This window comes from Mirounga angustirostris, unplaced genomic scaffold (genome assembly GCF_029215605.1).
Source record: "Mirounga angustirostris isolate CCGP_5_RB_7025 unplaced genomic scaffold, mMirAng1.0.hap1 SCAF_14, whole genome shotgun sequence".
Classification (NCBI taxonomy): domain Eukaryota; kingdom Metazoa; phylum Chordata; class Mammalia; order Carnivora; family Phocidae; genus Mirounga; species Mirounga angustirostris.
The window spans coordinates 88,518,540-88,532,914 of record NW_026991722.1 but is presented as its reverse complement, the minus strand read 5'-3'; the positions used below and the strand labels follow the sequence as shown (position 1 = coordinate 88,532,914).

The following is a 14,375-nucleotide window of genomic DNA, read 5'->3' as shown; positions in this document are numbered from 1 at the left end:
CTTTGCGTTTCTTTATCCTAGTCTCTTGCTAGGGGCTCAAAAAAAAGGAAAGTGCAGTTAGCAAAGTTAATAAAATCAAAGCTGAAAACAATTACACTTTAAAATCAGAAAGGAAAAGAAAGAGGAAGGAAGGAAGGGAGAAAGAAAAAAGAAAGGGGGGAGAGAGAGATGCATGAGTCATCACACCTCTTGTACAGACCCAGGCTCTAAACAAACGTGGAACTGTCTTGCTTTGTCTGGCCCAAGGTTTTTGCTAATGATTTTATTCAGGTGTTAAGCCAAATTTCAGTAACTAACCACGTGTAACTAACCACTGCCTGGCCACCACAGAGCCTTTCCAAACAGAAACGTGGTGGGGGGAGAGGGCTGTTGCTTGCAAGCAGGTAGAACCACACGCTTAGCTTCTGCATTCAATAAATATTTGATGAATGAATAAACCCAAGAAGTACTTAATGATTTCAATATATGTCTAGGGTTTTTATTCCCCCTGGCTTTGCAAGCCAGCAGGCCAAACCATACAAAATTCTTCAAGTAAAACCACTACACGGTTGTTCCAGGTGGAGGAAGAAACAATTGGGTCCCTGGGAGCCCTGTTCCAACCCACTTATAGACACAACAGATGCAAAGGTGGAACTCCACTGGATGGGGGCAAAGCAAATTAGGCCAAGTTGCTGAGCCCTGCATAGCAGCAGCTTAAGTATAGGAGAAAATATTACTTGAGGAGTGTACTACCTACAAGGAAGGCAGTGTTCCTAACCTTTAGATGTAGCTGGCATTTCTCCTAGGTAAACACTAAAGTATTCTCAAAGGGGTCGCTGCTCTCCTAGCATCATTAAGCAGCTCTGGCCAACTATTTAAACGATGAAGTATCAGGGCCTGGGTCACCTAAAACACCTTGATTTGACTTCATAAACTGTAAACCAAACAGGTAATAATTCCTGGGTTGGTTCCCCCCCCCCCCCCCATAAAAGAGCAGGAGAACTTGACAAGCGCTCAGAAGCTTCAGAAGACAAGTGGGACATGAAAATCATAGATTAGACCCTTAACAGTCTCCTGGACCCAAAGTCTTTCAGGAGACTGGCTGGGACATCTTCAAGTCTGAGAAAGGCTCCCCGTCAAGCACCCTGCATCAAAACCACCTCTTCTCTTGCCTGGATCCCCAAGAGGTCAGGAACCAGGACTGTTTTTTCCCCAGCTGTCTGCCCATAGCTTCTGAGATTATTAAAAATAAATAAATAAATAAATAAATAATCCAGGCAATAACACTATCCTTAAGAGATACCGCCTTTTCTCCAACTAAAATTCTCATAGCTTTCTCCAAACCTTTCTCTTTAACAAATGATCCAGTTTAAAACAGATTGCCATCTGTCATATTTTAAGATCATTGATGGATAGTTTCCCAAAATAAATTTATTTCTATCTTAACACTGCAGCCAGAGATAATGCTGACCCCTCTTGGCTCACGAGTCTTTTTTAGTCCAAATGGGATGACAGCAACCAATGGCAGCAAACATTTTTTGAGAGCTTACTCTGCTGGCTGTTCGCATCTCATCTCACCTCCTAACCATCCTATGAGGTAAGTTCTAATATAGGACCATAATTGCTGTCTGCCATTCTGAAACCAAAAAAGCTCTAAAACCCAGAAGTTTTTCCATAACTTACTTGGCAGCAAAACTTAATGGACCTGAGCTCATTGAGAGGCAAAGCTACCCTGAACTAACATGAGGTGAGGCTGTTTAGATTTTAGTTATCCCACTTAATGTGAATATCTGTATAGTCTGCTACACAAATAGGAGTGTGTTTAATTACTGAGAATGGTCCCAGGCCTCCTGGGGGGGTCCCTTAATATAAAATATGCACAGCCTTAATACCTTTCTAAACTCCCCAAATCTCAGATTTCTGAAAGCTCTGTCCCCAAGGGCAGAAGGTATTGTGAATCTCTATTATAAGACACAGAGACTCCTTGAGGGGAAGTGACTTGCCTAGAGTCACAGAGTGACTCGAGATGGAGCCGACTCTGAGGCTGGCAGGCTCCATCAGAGTCCGAGCTCGGAGGCACCGTAGTGGGGCCTCCACAAGACATGGCTTAGTCCTCATCCTGCCCCATTCAGCTGGGAAAGAGTGCTGGGCCTGCATGGCTCTTCTCTGTAACCAACTGGGTGAGCCACTGATGAAATGGGAAAGCAGAGAATGCCAGTAAGAAGCGAAGCGATTCAGAGGGCCTGGCGCTTGCTTACCTTGCCCAGGACAGTGAGGCATGGTTTCGGGTCCAACTCTGGCTGTTCCAGCTTCACCACACCTACCCAGCCGTATTCATACAAGTCCTCTTCATCGTTGTTATTACACAAGCCCAGTGGGTGCATCTAGGAGACAAAGCAGGAAGAAAGCTTCAATATATAGGCCGCAGGTGTGCTTGACCCACACTGTAAGTGTCTCAGACTCAACAGTGAAAAGTCATCTCAAAACTTAAAATTAGGGATGCCCGGGTGGCTCCGTCAGTTAAGCGGCTGCCTTTGGCTCAGGTCATGATCCCAGGGTCCTGGGATCGAGGTCCGCAGCGGGCTCCTTGCTCAGCAAAAAGCCTGCTTCTCCCTCTCCCTCTGCCAACCCCCCGCCCCCCCCCCCCCACCGTGCTCGCTCTCTCTGTCAAATAAATAAAAGCTTAAAAAAAAAAAAATCTTAAAATTAAATGGGGGGGTAGATTTTACAGATGTTTTCTCACTGCCCTTTTTTTTTTAAGTTTATTTACTTATTTAAGTAATCTCTATATCGAATGTGGGGCACAAAACCCATGACCCCGAGATCAAGAGACGCATCCTCCTCTGAGCTGGCGGGGCACCCCACTTTCTCACTGCTTTCTAAGTGGTGCTCACCCGAGGTGGACACCAGCTGATGGGATGAAGGGCAAGAAAAATCACATAACTCCCATATAAATGCCTATCTAAATTCCTGTGAAATACCATGATATTTAGTAGCAATTACAGATGAAATTAGCTAGGTTAGTTATCCTAGACTATTTGGCTTCTAATCCTTAAAGACATATCTGTGGCAAGTTATGCAAGAGGACCTGGAAACACATTCAGGAATTTATGGAAAGACCAACGGACATACGGCAGAATCACCAGTATAATTAACAAGCTGTTTAAAAGGCCACCCCTGGCTACTGGGGAACAGGTGAAATTCTTTGAGGATTTTTTCAAAACGGGCAAAGCAGGAAATCAAAAATAGGAAGAAGAGCATCATCAAATTTTTGCTAGTAAAAGTGCAGTCAGTGGAAATGTAACAACAATCCTAAAGTCTGCACTCACAGCTCTATCACTGAGTCTTATCAGGCCCTTGAACCCCCAGTAACAATCTGGGAAGAGGAAATCCTCATAGATAAACTAACTGGTCAAGAAATTAACGAGTCTGGGCGCCTGGGTGGCTCAGTTGGTTAAGCGACTGCCTTCGGCTCAGGTCATGATCCTGGAGTCCCGGGATCGAGTCCCGCATCGGGCTCCCTGCTCGGCAGGGAGTCTGCTTCTCCCTCTGACCCTCCGCCTCTCATGCTCTCTCTATCTCATTCTCTCTCTCAAATAAATAAATAAAATCTTTAAAAAAAAAAAAAAAGAAATTAACGAGTCTAGCACAGTGCTAAACTCTTTACATAACTGGAAGAAATGTGTACAGACACAAGAGACCTAAGAACCCACTGTGGTTGACAGAATGATATCCTCCAAGGCTGGCCTCTAAAAGCTGGAAAAGACAAGAAACAGACTCTCCCTAGAGCCTCCAGGAGGAATGTCACCTACAGATCCATTTTCGACTTCTGACCTCCAATGCTAAGAGAATAAATTTGTGCCGCTTTAAGCCACTAAGTTCATGGTAACTTCTTAGAGCAGCAAATAGGAAACTGTTAAAACACTCTCTTTGTCCCCCACTCATTTTATAGATGAGAACAGAAGTTCAAGAGAAGTAGCTTTTCCAAGACAACAGAGCCAGCGAGTGGCCGCTCCCACAGGTGACCTGGCCCCCAGATTCACAGTCTGGCGCCTTCCCACTCCACTTGCTTAACTTTACCATTGTCCCTTCCTCCAAGAGCTAGTCATCTGACTGGGAGGGAAAGACCAAGTGATTAAATCTTTGGGAAAAAACGTTGCCAGCTCTAAATTCTGTGGTACTAGAGTTGCAACACAAATGTAGAGGGGGCAGCAAGAGTGGCTGGAATGTTCAGGGAAGCCCTGTGCAAGTGCTGAGCTGTGAGCTGAGCTTCAAGGAAGAGTCACATTGGTCAAGGAAAAGGAGAGAGAGCAGGCAGTGGTTCCAAGCCTGGGGAGGAGCAGCTAGAGGCTGGAGGGGGCAGAGGAGCAAGACCAGTCTGGTAAGTATGAAGGACCACAGTCTACATCGAGAAGGAGAGAGACAGGCTAAGACTAGAAAGGTGTTTCGACACCAAGACAATTACCACAGTTTCTTGGGTGGAAGAGTGCACAGTGGTGTGCCCAGCCTCGAGAGGCATCAAGAGTGGACGAGTGAAGGATGCAGCCCAAAGACGAGACAATCTTGGCAATTCAAAGGACCAACAGGAGGGGGTTGCACAAGCCCATGAGGCAGGTGGGCACAGGGTGCTACAAGGGGGTGGCCAGCAGCTCTCTCTAGGGGGTGAGGAATAATCCATCCCCTGTGAATTCCAATGCATGAGCCAGAGAGCCCCGGGATATCCAATTTTTGCCTGAGTCCTCAGGCTTGATGACCGTGCCCAAAGGACAAATGAAGATTCCGCCCCTGAAGAACCCAGGCCACTCTAACATGTTTGGTAGTTTATTAGATGATGAGATGAGCAGCCTGACATGCAGACCTCTGACTGGAGAGGAAATGGGTGAGAGTGATAAGCCAATTGTACCAGCAGCCTGTTATCTCCACCACCAGGAAGGGGCTCCCTGCCCAGCTCAAGTCGGCTCCCTGAAATCCCAGGCCCAATCATGGCAATGGCAAACACACTGCTGACCCTCTTCTGCAGTATTCCATGGGTATTTTTAACCCGGCCACATGACTTGAAGGTTTCCAGGTGGAGAGTTGCTTTTTGTTACTTACACACGAATGAGGTTTGGCCCATGAAAGAGAGCTACACTGGGGGAGCTGAGGTATGGTGCAGGTCTGAGACCTGGTATCTACGGTTCCACTGATAGGAGATTGTCCAGAATAGGCAAATTCATAGGAACAGAAAGCAGATTTGTGGTTGCTGGGGAGTGACTGCTTATTGGGTCCAGGGTTTCCTTTTGGGGTAACGAAAATGTTCTGGAATCAGAGGACGGTGAGGGATGCACATTGTGAATATACCAAATTCCTCTGAATTGTATACCTTAAAATGATTTAAATGGTGAATTTTATAGAAATTTCTCCAACAATAAAAAAGTTTTAAAAAAATGTCCCAAGAGTTTACTCAGATATGACTGCACTCAGCTAACGTGGGGATCCACAGGGGAGGCCAATGGGGTTGCCACCCTTCCAGAGCCTAAGCCAATTACAGCAGCCCTTCTGGAAACCATGTCTTGCAGGACACTGTCCCTGAGAGATTAAAAACAGGTTCTTGTAAAAGTGACTAACAGTGAAGAACACTCCATAAGGGATTCAGGATTTGCTTTTGGAAATTAAAGCTCTGCAGAGGCCTAAGGGTTTTCAACCTTTGCAAACACCAGGATTTCCAACCCTTTGATTATAGGCCTATTTGTGTATACTACAATCGTGCTACTTCATGGGGACACATTTAGAGAAATCCTAAGTTAGTTAGAACGCATATAATACGTGGATGAGAGAATAAACCTAAAGTCAATGAGATTCAGGAAAAGCTAAATGCCCTTAAATGCTGAACATCCACAACGCAAAGACTAAGGGGTATGGTGGAAAGAATGGAGGGATGGTCATAGGCAGCTAGAGAGAAGAGGTGGCCTGGGAGGGCCGGTGGGATGTGGGGAGAGGAAGAAAAGGAGGCTCAGGAACGGGAACCGAGAACAGCAGAAGCAGGAGATGCCCAAGCCTGGCCCTTTGCAGCCCTGGTGGAGAGGAAGCGGCCGTGACCAGACCGGAGGCTTATGCTGTGAAGGGGCCACATGCCAGGAGAGGCATGTCAAGAGTGCGTCCGCAGGCATGCAGAAATCTGAACTATGTAAGCCTCAAACACACCCGCTGGTCCGGGTCCCCTCGAGGCTGTCAGGCCTTGCGCCCTGGGCCATACGTCGTGCCAGGCGCTCTCTCCCTCCTCTGCGGTCACACCCTCCCGTTCTCTAAGACACCCCAATCAAATCTTTCACTGACACTGCGGGGACTGTTAGCTCCAAATGGCAACCCTGTCAAGGGTGTTGACTTCTGAACATGGATCAAAGACTTAAAAACTAAAAGGAATTTTTCGAAAGCGCCAGTGGGTGCAATCCGTTGGCGTGGGTTGTTTATTTCTTCGTGGAGGGTAAAGAGCCCACCAAAATCACATCTCAGAGGATTGAAAACCTACCTCGCTATCTCTGCCGCCTTCCCAACTCCACCCTCAGTGCTTTCTTTCCTGAGTTCTTTATTCCAGTTTACATTTTCAGGTGCCCAACTACTGGTCCTATGAATTCAACCTCAGCAATGTCTAAATATTGCATGATTGGGGTCTAAATACTGTACGACTGGGGTCTCTGTCAGCTCACCCCTGATGACAGTATCAGCTTCTGGAAATGCCTGCCACCCCAGGCCTCCAACCATTTATACCCTAGGGTTCTCTTTTCCCAAGGGCTCCAACTTACGAGCTCAGCAGCATGTTTTATAGGGAAGTACAAGTAGCCATAACATGAAAATGCTCATCTGTGAACTGACCTGTCTCAAAGGATGGAATATTCTAGGCAAAGGCATGAAACACAAACAAATATGCCACATCTGAGGGTTTTCTCATAATTAAGTATTTACTATGCTATCATGTTTATGTATTTTATTTACTCCTTATGGCAACCCCTTGCTAACTGTTGGAATAACAATTGTGACTAGACATTTTAAGTAAGTTGCAAACTAGAAGTGCAAATCAGCAGCTGATGCAGAATATAATGGAGCCCATAAAAGCCATATTAGTCAATAATAGGATTCCACTCAAAGCCAATCACAAACAATCTAGTGAAAGATTAAAGAAGAAATCCACAAGAGAGATGAACCACAGAGAATGATCAAAGAATTAAGATGGAACTTTGGAAAAAGTAAGGGAGTCCTCTAATATTTTGGAAAAATTACTTTTTTTTTAAATTAATTTATTTTTTTATAAGATTTTATTTATTTGCGAGAGAGAGAATGAGAGACAGAGAGCATGAGAGGGAGGAGGGTCAGAGGGAGAAGCAGACTCCCCGCTGAGCAGGGAGCCCGATGCGGGACTCGATCCCAGGACTCCAGGATCATGACCTGAGCCGAAGGCAGTCGCTTAACCAACTGAGCCACCCAGGCGCCCGAAAAATTACTTTTGATAATCCTGTTGCTGAAGTCAAACATAAGAGAAAGATGCTACATCCATACTCTCATACAGTTTTGCTGAAAATATCCCAACACTGCCCACATGGGATTCACTCTGCCTATAGCCAGAAATCAATACATAGCTGCAATTATAATTTAACTTGTTAAGTTAAAAAATAAACTACTATTTTCCATTTCATTTTTCAAGATGAAGCCCCAAACAATTTCTTTCCACTATTTACTAAGAAATACCAGATCCTGATTTAAAAAGATCCCAAAGTCCTGTGTCGGGTAACAATCATATATAGAGAATGCGGGAGTCCTACATATGAAATGCACATATTCTCCTGAAAATTCAGACAGACACTGCTTCCACACTCTCCCTCCAGACAGCCGTCACATAAAAACCAGGCTTGTTAATTCTTATGTGTTGACGCCAGCCAGTGACATATAGGTAGTGACTACATATAAAACCTGTGTCCCCTTCTGAATGCTAATCATTCAAGATTAATCTTAGATATACTTCAGTGAATGATGTCTGAGCATGTTAACTTTGAGCCTAATGTGGCACACGAGCATTTAAAAATTATAGGCATTTCTGAGTTTATTTTCTTTTTTAAAAAATGTATTTATTTTTAGAGAGGGGGGAGTGGCAGAGGGAGAGGGAGAGAGAATAAATCTCAAGCAGATGCCCCTGCTGAGTGCAGAGCCCGGACGTGGGGCTTGATCTCGAAACCCTGAGATCATGACAAGAGTCGGACACTTAACTGACTGAGACACCCAGGCGCCCCTCTGAGTTTATTTTCTTAAAATGTTTGGATGTGTGGGGTTTACCTGATCAGGTGCTTGAAATGTGGTAAGTTTTTGCCTTGATATTTTTAAGAAGGTTAAAAATGGCTGACTTGTGTGTAAGAACTCAGGGTCGTTACAAAGAACTGCTAATGAAAACATAAAGAAACAATCGAAAAGACTAGGAAACCCAGAGTGGAACTTGACCGAGACCCCACTGGGCGGAGAATACTGTAGAAAGGGAAGGATGGCCTGGAATGAAAAGACAAGCAAAATTCCTGGGACGGATCCACGGAAGAACAGTGCAAATAACCAACCAGCTACAATTAAAGCGTGAGACTATAAAAGAAAATGTGTCCTGTGTTATAAGTTTGGCCTCGTGCTATCAGAACAATAACTTTGGGATGCTCGATGTTCTTGCTTAAGTCAGATGAAGGAAAATGCCCAGTTAATCCTTTACACGAGGTCTGACATTATCACAAACATTGCATTATTATGGCTCTTGCTCTCTTACTCTTGGATCTTGTTCCAAGAGGTGTTTTGGGATGGAAAGAATGAGAGCTTCGGAATCAGGCAACCCTGTGTTTAAATCTCACTCCTGCCTCTTAGGAGGCACATCAACTTGGGCAGATGACTCAATTTCTATAAACCTCGATTTCCTCATCTGTAAAATGGGAACAATATCGTCTGCCTTAATAGGGTGCTAAAAGGATTAAAGGAGATAAAACATATAACCACAGTAACATAGGAGATACTCTGTCAGTAGAAAAGCCCTCACCTTCTTCACTTCCTCTAGACTTGTCATGTTTGCTCGAGCTTTATGTCTTTGCCTAGAATACTGTCCTTCGAGAGACCAGCTTCACTGCTACTCCTTCCATGCAGCTTTCTTGAATGCACCAATACAGATGGCTGCTTCCACCACCACGTCCCTAAATGCTTGGTTTGGTGCTTGCCACAGTTCTTTCAGCCTCCCCTCTAAGACAGGCACCTGCTTCTAGAAGGAGAGTCTTACAGGGTCCCCTTTAACCCCAACCAGAGCATTGTGCTCAACAGGTGCTCAATAAGTGACTGCTATAGGGGCACCTGGGTGGCTCAGTTGGTTAAGCATCCACCTTCGGCTCAGGTCATGATCCCAGGGTCCTGGGATCGAGACCCGCATCAGCCTCCTTGCTCAGCAGGCAGCCTGCTGCTCCCCCTGCTTGTACTCTCTTTGCTGTCTCTCTGACAAATAAATAAAATCTTAAAAAAAAAAAAAATAGGGCGCCTGGGTGGCTCAGTTGGTTGAGCAACTGCCTTTGGCTCAGGTCGTGATCCTGGAGTCCCGGGATCGAGTCCCGCATTGGGCTCCCTGCTCAGCGGGGAGTCTGCTTCTGCCTCTGACCCTCCCCCCTCTCATGTGCTCTCTCTCTCTCATTCTCTCTGTCTCAAATAAATAAATAAAAATCTTAAAAAAAAAAATAAACAACAGCTGGCAGAACAGCCTTTGGCTCGAGGTCGGCCTGATGCCATGCCTCATGCTTTGTTTTTGGTAAGCCACTTGGGTCTGTGCTCAACTAAGTGAGGGACTAGGGCAAACAGGTCAGGATTTAATCAAATGCTGCATGAACTTTAAACAACCTGGCTCTTTACAGTCACTGATTATGAGGTGACCAAAGACATCCTCAGGACAAAAAAGATTTATGGGCAATGGACAGGAGCAAAGCCTGTTCCTTCTTGGTTCTGCTGTGAGACCACAGCAGCTGAGCATGGCTAAGGCTTCCTACATACAGAGAACACACTTCTGCCCTTCACTCAGGCAGGCTCATTACAGCGCTTTATAAGGGCAGTGGAGGGGGAAGAAGAATAGAGGATGTGCCCCCTCCCCCCCAAAAAAGCAAAACCTCAAATTTTTCCAACCACATCTGATCTCAGAAGCCACTGTCAGCTCTAACAAAACGAGAATAAACCAAGCTCCAGCCAGGCATGGGCTCCAGGGCACGGGGAATCCAACAGAGAAGAGAAATGAAGAATGATGTCCCAGGATGACGGCCGTAACCAGTCTGCTGGGTGAGCAGTCCAGAGGGGAAGAGCTGCAGGAGAGCCTCCTCCCCGCAAAACGAAAATGAACAACAACCGGAGTCAGTACCCAATGGGCTTGACAGTACTGACAAGAGCTTTACAGTTCTGCATAAGAGAATGAAAAGTGATAATCATATAGCAAACTAAAGTAATGGTACACAGTGGGACAATTATTAACTCCAGAAAAAAATGTAAAAGTTACACCAGAACTATAAACCATAAACAGGGTATGGCCTGCATGGCCTGGATGAAAAGAGTGACGGCCATAATAATATAAACCCCGATCTAAACCATAATTGTGATGCAGCTCCATTGGAAAAATGTAGAGATGGGATGTGGGGGAAGGGGACAGGGGAAGGGAAGGGAAGGGAGGAGGGGACATAAGACAAAATCTTCACTTTCCATAGTAGGATGTAAAAAAAATTTTGTTTGTTTGTTTAATGGACTCAAACTATGAGGTACCAGTTATAAGCACATTATTTAGAAATAATTCACAGAATTTTAGAAATATTCACAGAGACAAATAGAAGAAACCACTAAATAATTGAAAATAGTTGCCCCTGGGAATAGCAATCAGGGATGCCAAAGGGTAGAACAGGGGAATGCTTTTTTTTTTTTTAAGATTTTTTATTTATTTATTTGACAGAGAGAGACACAGCGAGAGAGGGAATATAAGCAGGGGGAGTGGGAGAGGGAGAAACAGGCTTCCCGCTGAGCAGGGAGCCCGATGCGGGGCTCAATCCCAGGACCTGGAATCATGACCTGAGCCGAAGGCAGACTCTTAACGACTGAGCCACCCAGGTGCCCCGAGGAATGCTCTTTTTTATAGTAAGTCATGAAGTAGTCTTTGCCTTTTTATAAGCATATACATGCTTTATTTTGATTAAAACCTTTATGCATTGCTGGACAGAAGACCCTTCCTCCACGTGTCCCAGCAGATTCTATGGGTCCTGTGGGGAAGCATTCCATCAGACCAAAGAGGGACCCCAGATGCATCCTGCAGAGGACAGAGGGTCCTCGGAGGGAGACTCTGACTGGGACGGCTGCTCTGAGAGCCATCCAGGGCCTGGGCTGAGGATGGCTGGCAACAAAGCACAGGGATGACTCGGGGAGACATGGTGCAGAAAGAACCAGAAGGCTTCACCACCCCCACAACCAAAAATAACTCCCAGGGGGCACCACAGTGTGACGTGGATTTGGGTGTTATAGAGATGGCAGACACGATAACCAGGGTTATTGTTCTGAGAAGCCCCAATCTTCCCCCAGACACACAAAGATCCTATAACCTCTAGAAGAGGCGATGAATATCCTACTTGTGTTTCCAAATAAGGAGCTGTTAAAGCAAAAGGACTATCAACAAACAATGCCTATACCTGACTGTCATGGCTGCCGGATATCAAACATCTGGTTTTATGCTGAAATACGAAGATGGACCTTCTTCAAACTTCTCAGAGCCCGATGAGGTTGACTATCATGGTTTCCCTGTTTTGTTAATAGACAAACAATCTATGGGAACTTCAAAGCCAAAAGACCATGCCAGACAAGGTTAAATATCTGGAGGAAGAGAACTATGTTCCCTTGAGTACGAGACACCAAGCCAAGCTTTGAAACCAAGACCAGCTCTTTAAGAAGCTTTCAGTACAAAATCCTTGAGATATACTGGTGCACTTTCCACACGTCTGAAAGGACAAAACTGAAACCCGGGCTAGGGGTGCTCTTATCCAGGGTTACAATATCTCTCTACTCCCTCAAGTTTAAAATAACTTCAAAAGGGCTGCCTGCTTCTAAGTGGGTTACTGTTACACAGGAGCCAAATACTGAACTAAGAGCAGGAGAGACATTTCACTCTGTAATATTATCTCATCAAAAAAAATCCCTGGGGATTTAAAAGGGAAACTTCCTTCCTTTTGTCCTTTTGCCACTGCCAGCCAGGGTAGGGTGTCACTGTGGGACAGAGGTTTACCTGGAACAACAGCCCCTGGACCTTTTCTTAAAAGGTGTGGTGGCTAGAATCAAGACAGAATGTATGTGAGGGAATGGAAAAGGAGAGCCCCACCTGTTTTTCTCTTGAATCACAGGGATGATTTTTTTCTGTTCTCTGTGCAAAGAAAAAGAGAACTCTCTTTGCTTTTTGAACAAACCCAGTTTAAACCTTTTTTCTGGATCTAGGATCTAGAAGTACTTGAATATGGTAGCCACCCACCGCCGCCCCCCCCCCCCATGCCCATGTGGTCATAGCAATGGGGACAGAAACCTGTCCAGACACAGAAAGGAGCTGGCTATTGCTGTTTGCTGGAACTTTCCAACTGGGAACTGCCTGAGGATTAAACCAGCACTTCTCCGCTGAGGGCTCTGGCTTTTAGAACACTAAGCTGGAATCTCCTGCGGTGGGTGTCACTTTGTAGAGAAAAACCAAGAACAGCCTCTATTCTATCAGGTTCTCCTGTGCCAAAAGAACCACCAAGAAGTTGCTTGTAAGAAGCCGGGTGAGGCAACAAGTATTTCGAGTCCACCTTCTCACTTGAATATCCTGCATCCCCCTGGAACTTCCCTCTGTCAGAGAATTACGTTGAAACTTGGGTGTGGCTGTGTGTGTGTATCTCATGTCTGACTTTACCAACCTCCACTTAGAACTTCCATTTCCAATCTCAAATAGGTAAAGAGATGTTTCATAAGTTAAATTTTTTAAAAAGTATCCAAGAGACTACAGGAAAGCATTGAAAACATTAAGCAAAAGTTAATTCTACATCCATTCTTTCTGTTTGGTTTTAATGTTTTGGTTTTTTTTCCATTTTTTTTAAAAAAGATTTTATTTATTTATCTGACATAGACACAGTGAGAGAGGGAACGCAAGCAGGGGCAGAGGGAAAGGGAGAAGCAAGCTTCCCACGGAGCAGGGAGCCCAATGCGGGGCTCGATCCCAGGACCCTGAGATCATGACCTGAGCCGAAGACAGATGCTTAACTCACTGAGCCACCTAGGCGCCCCTCATTTTTTTTTTTTAAAGATTTTATTTATTTATTTGAGAGAGAATGAGAGAGAGCACATGAGAGGGGGGAGGGTCAGAGGGAGAAGCAGACTCCCTGCCGAGCAGGGAGCCCGATGCGGGACTCGATCCAGGGACTCCAGGATCATGACCTGAGCCGAAGGCAGTCGCTTAACCAACTGAGCCACCCAGGCGCCCCCCTCATTTTTTTTTTAAAGTAATCTGCACACCCAACATGGGGCTCGAACTCATGGCCCCAAGATCAGGAGTCACATGTTCTACTGACTGAGCCAGACAGGTACCCTCTATATCCATTCTTAAAGTAACTTGAAGTAACTCATCATATGGCTACCAGATGACAAGTTTTAATCTCTACCCAGAAATTCACTGACATAGTTTTACTTCAAATTGCAAGGCAATGTAATAAAGGACACTTGATTGGATTTTTTAAAGATTTATTTATTTGAGAGAGAGAGAGAACGGGGTGAGGAACAGGGAGGGACAGAGGGAGAGTCTTAAGCAAACTTCATGCTGAGTGTGGAGCCCGACGCAGGGCTTGATCTCACGACCCTGAGATCACAACCTGAGCAGAAACCAAGAGTTGGACACCCAACCAAATACACCCCCCAGGCGCCCCTTGTTCTTCTTTTTTTTTTTTTTTAAGATTTTATTTTTAAGTAATCTCTATACCCAACACAGGACTCAAATTCACAACCCCAAGATCAAGAGTCTCACACTCTACTGACTGAGCCAGCCAGGTGCCCCCCTGATTATTCTTATTATAAAAAGGTAAGGATTAGGTGCTTACACACAACAGAGTTACCGAATCAAGAGGAAAGATGGAGAGGAAGGAGTGAAAGTGTAATTCTCATTCTTCCAGATTGAAAAAGAATGCTAGAGGGGTGCCTGGCTGGCTCAGTTGGTAGAACGTGCAACTCTTGATCTCAGGGTCATCAGTTCAAGCCCCACGTTGGGCGTGGAACCTACTTAAATAAATAAATAGAATAGAATACTAGAAACAACAAATCATTAAGACTACATGACGTTGGTCTGAAACCAGAAGAATAAGACAAGTGGAAAAGAAATTCCAAAA

General features: G+C 45.1%; 1 protein-coding gene across 4 annotated transcripts in view; it reads right to left on the bottom strand.

Annotated features, from left to right (window-relative positions):
* Positions 1-14,375, bottom strand: part of ZNRF3 (zinc and ring finger 3) — a 151,160-nt gene that overhangs the window by 55,772 nt on the left and 81,013 nt on the right. For all 4 annotated transcript variants that reach the window (XM_045887397.3, XM_064578605.1, XM_064578604.1 and 1 more), the window contains one exon: positions 2,238-2,363. In XM_045887397.3, coding sequence (XP_045743353.2) covers positions 2,238-2,363 — 126 coding nt within the window. The remainder of the gene's footprint in view (positions 1-2,237; positions 2,364-14,375) is intronic.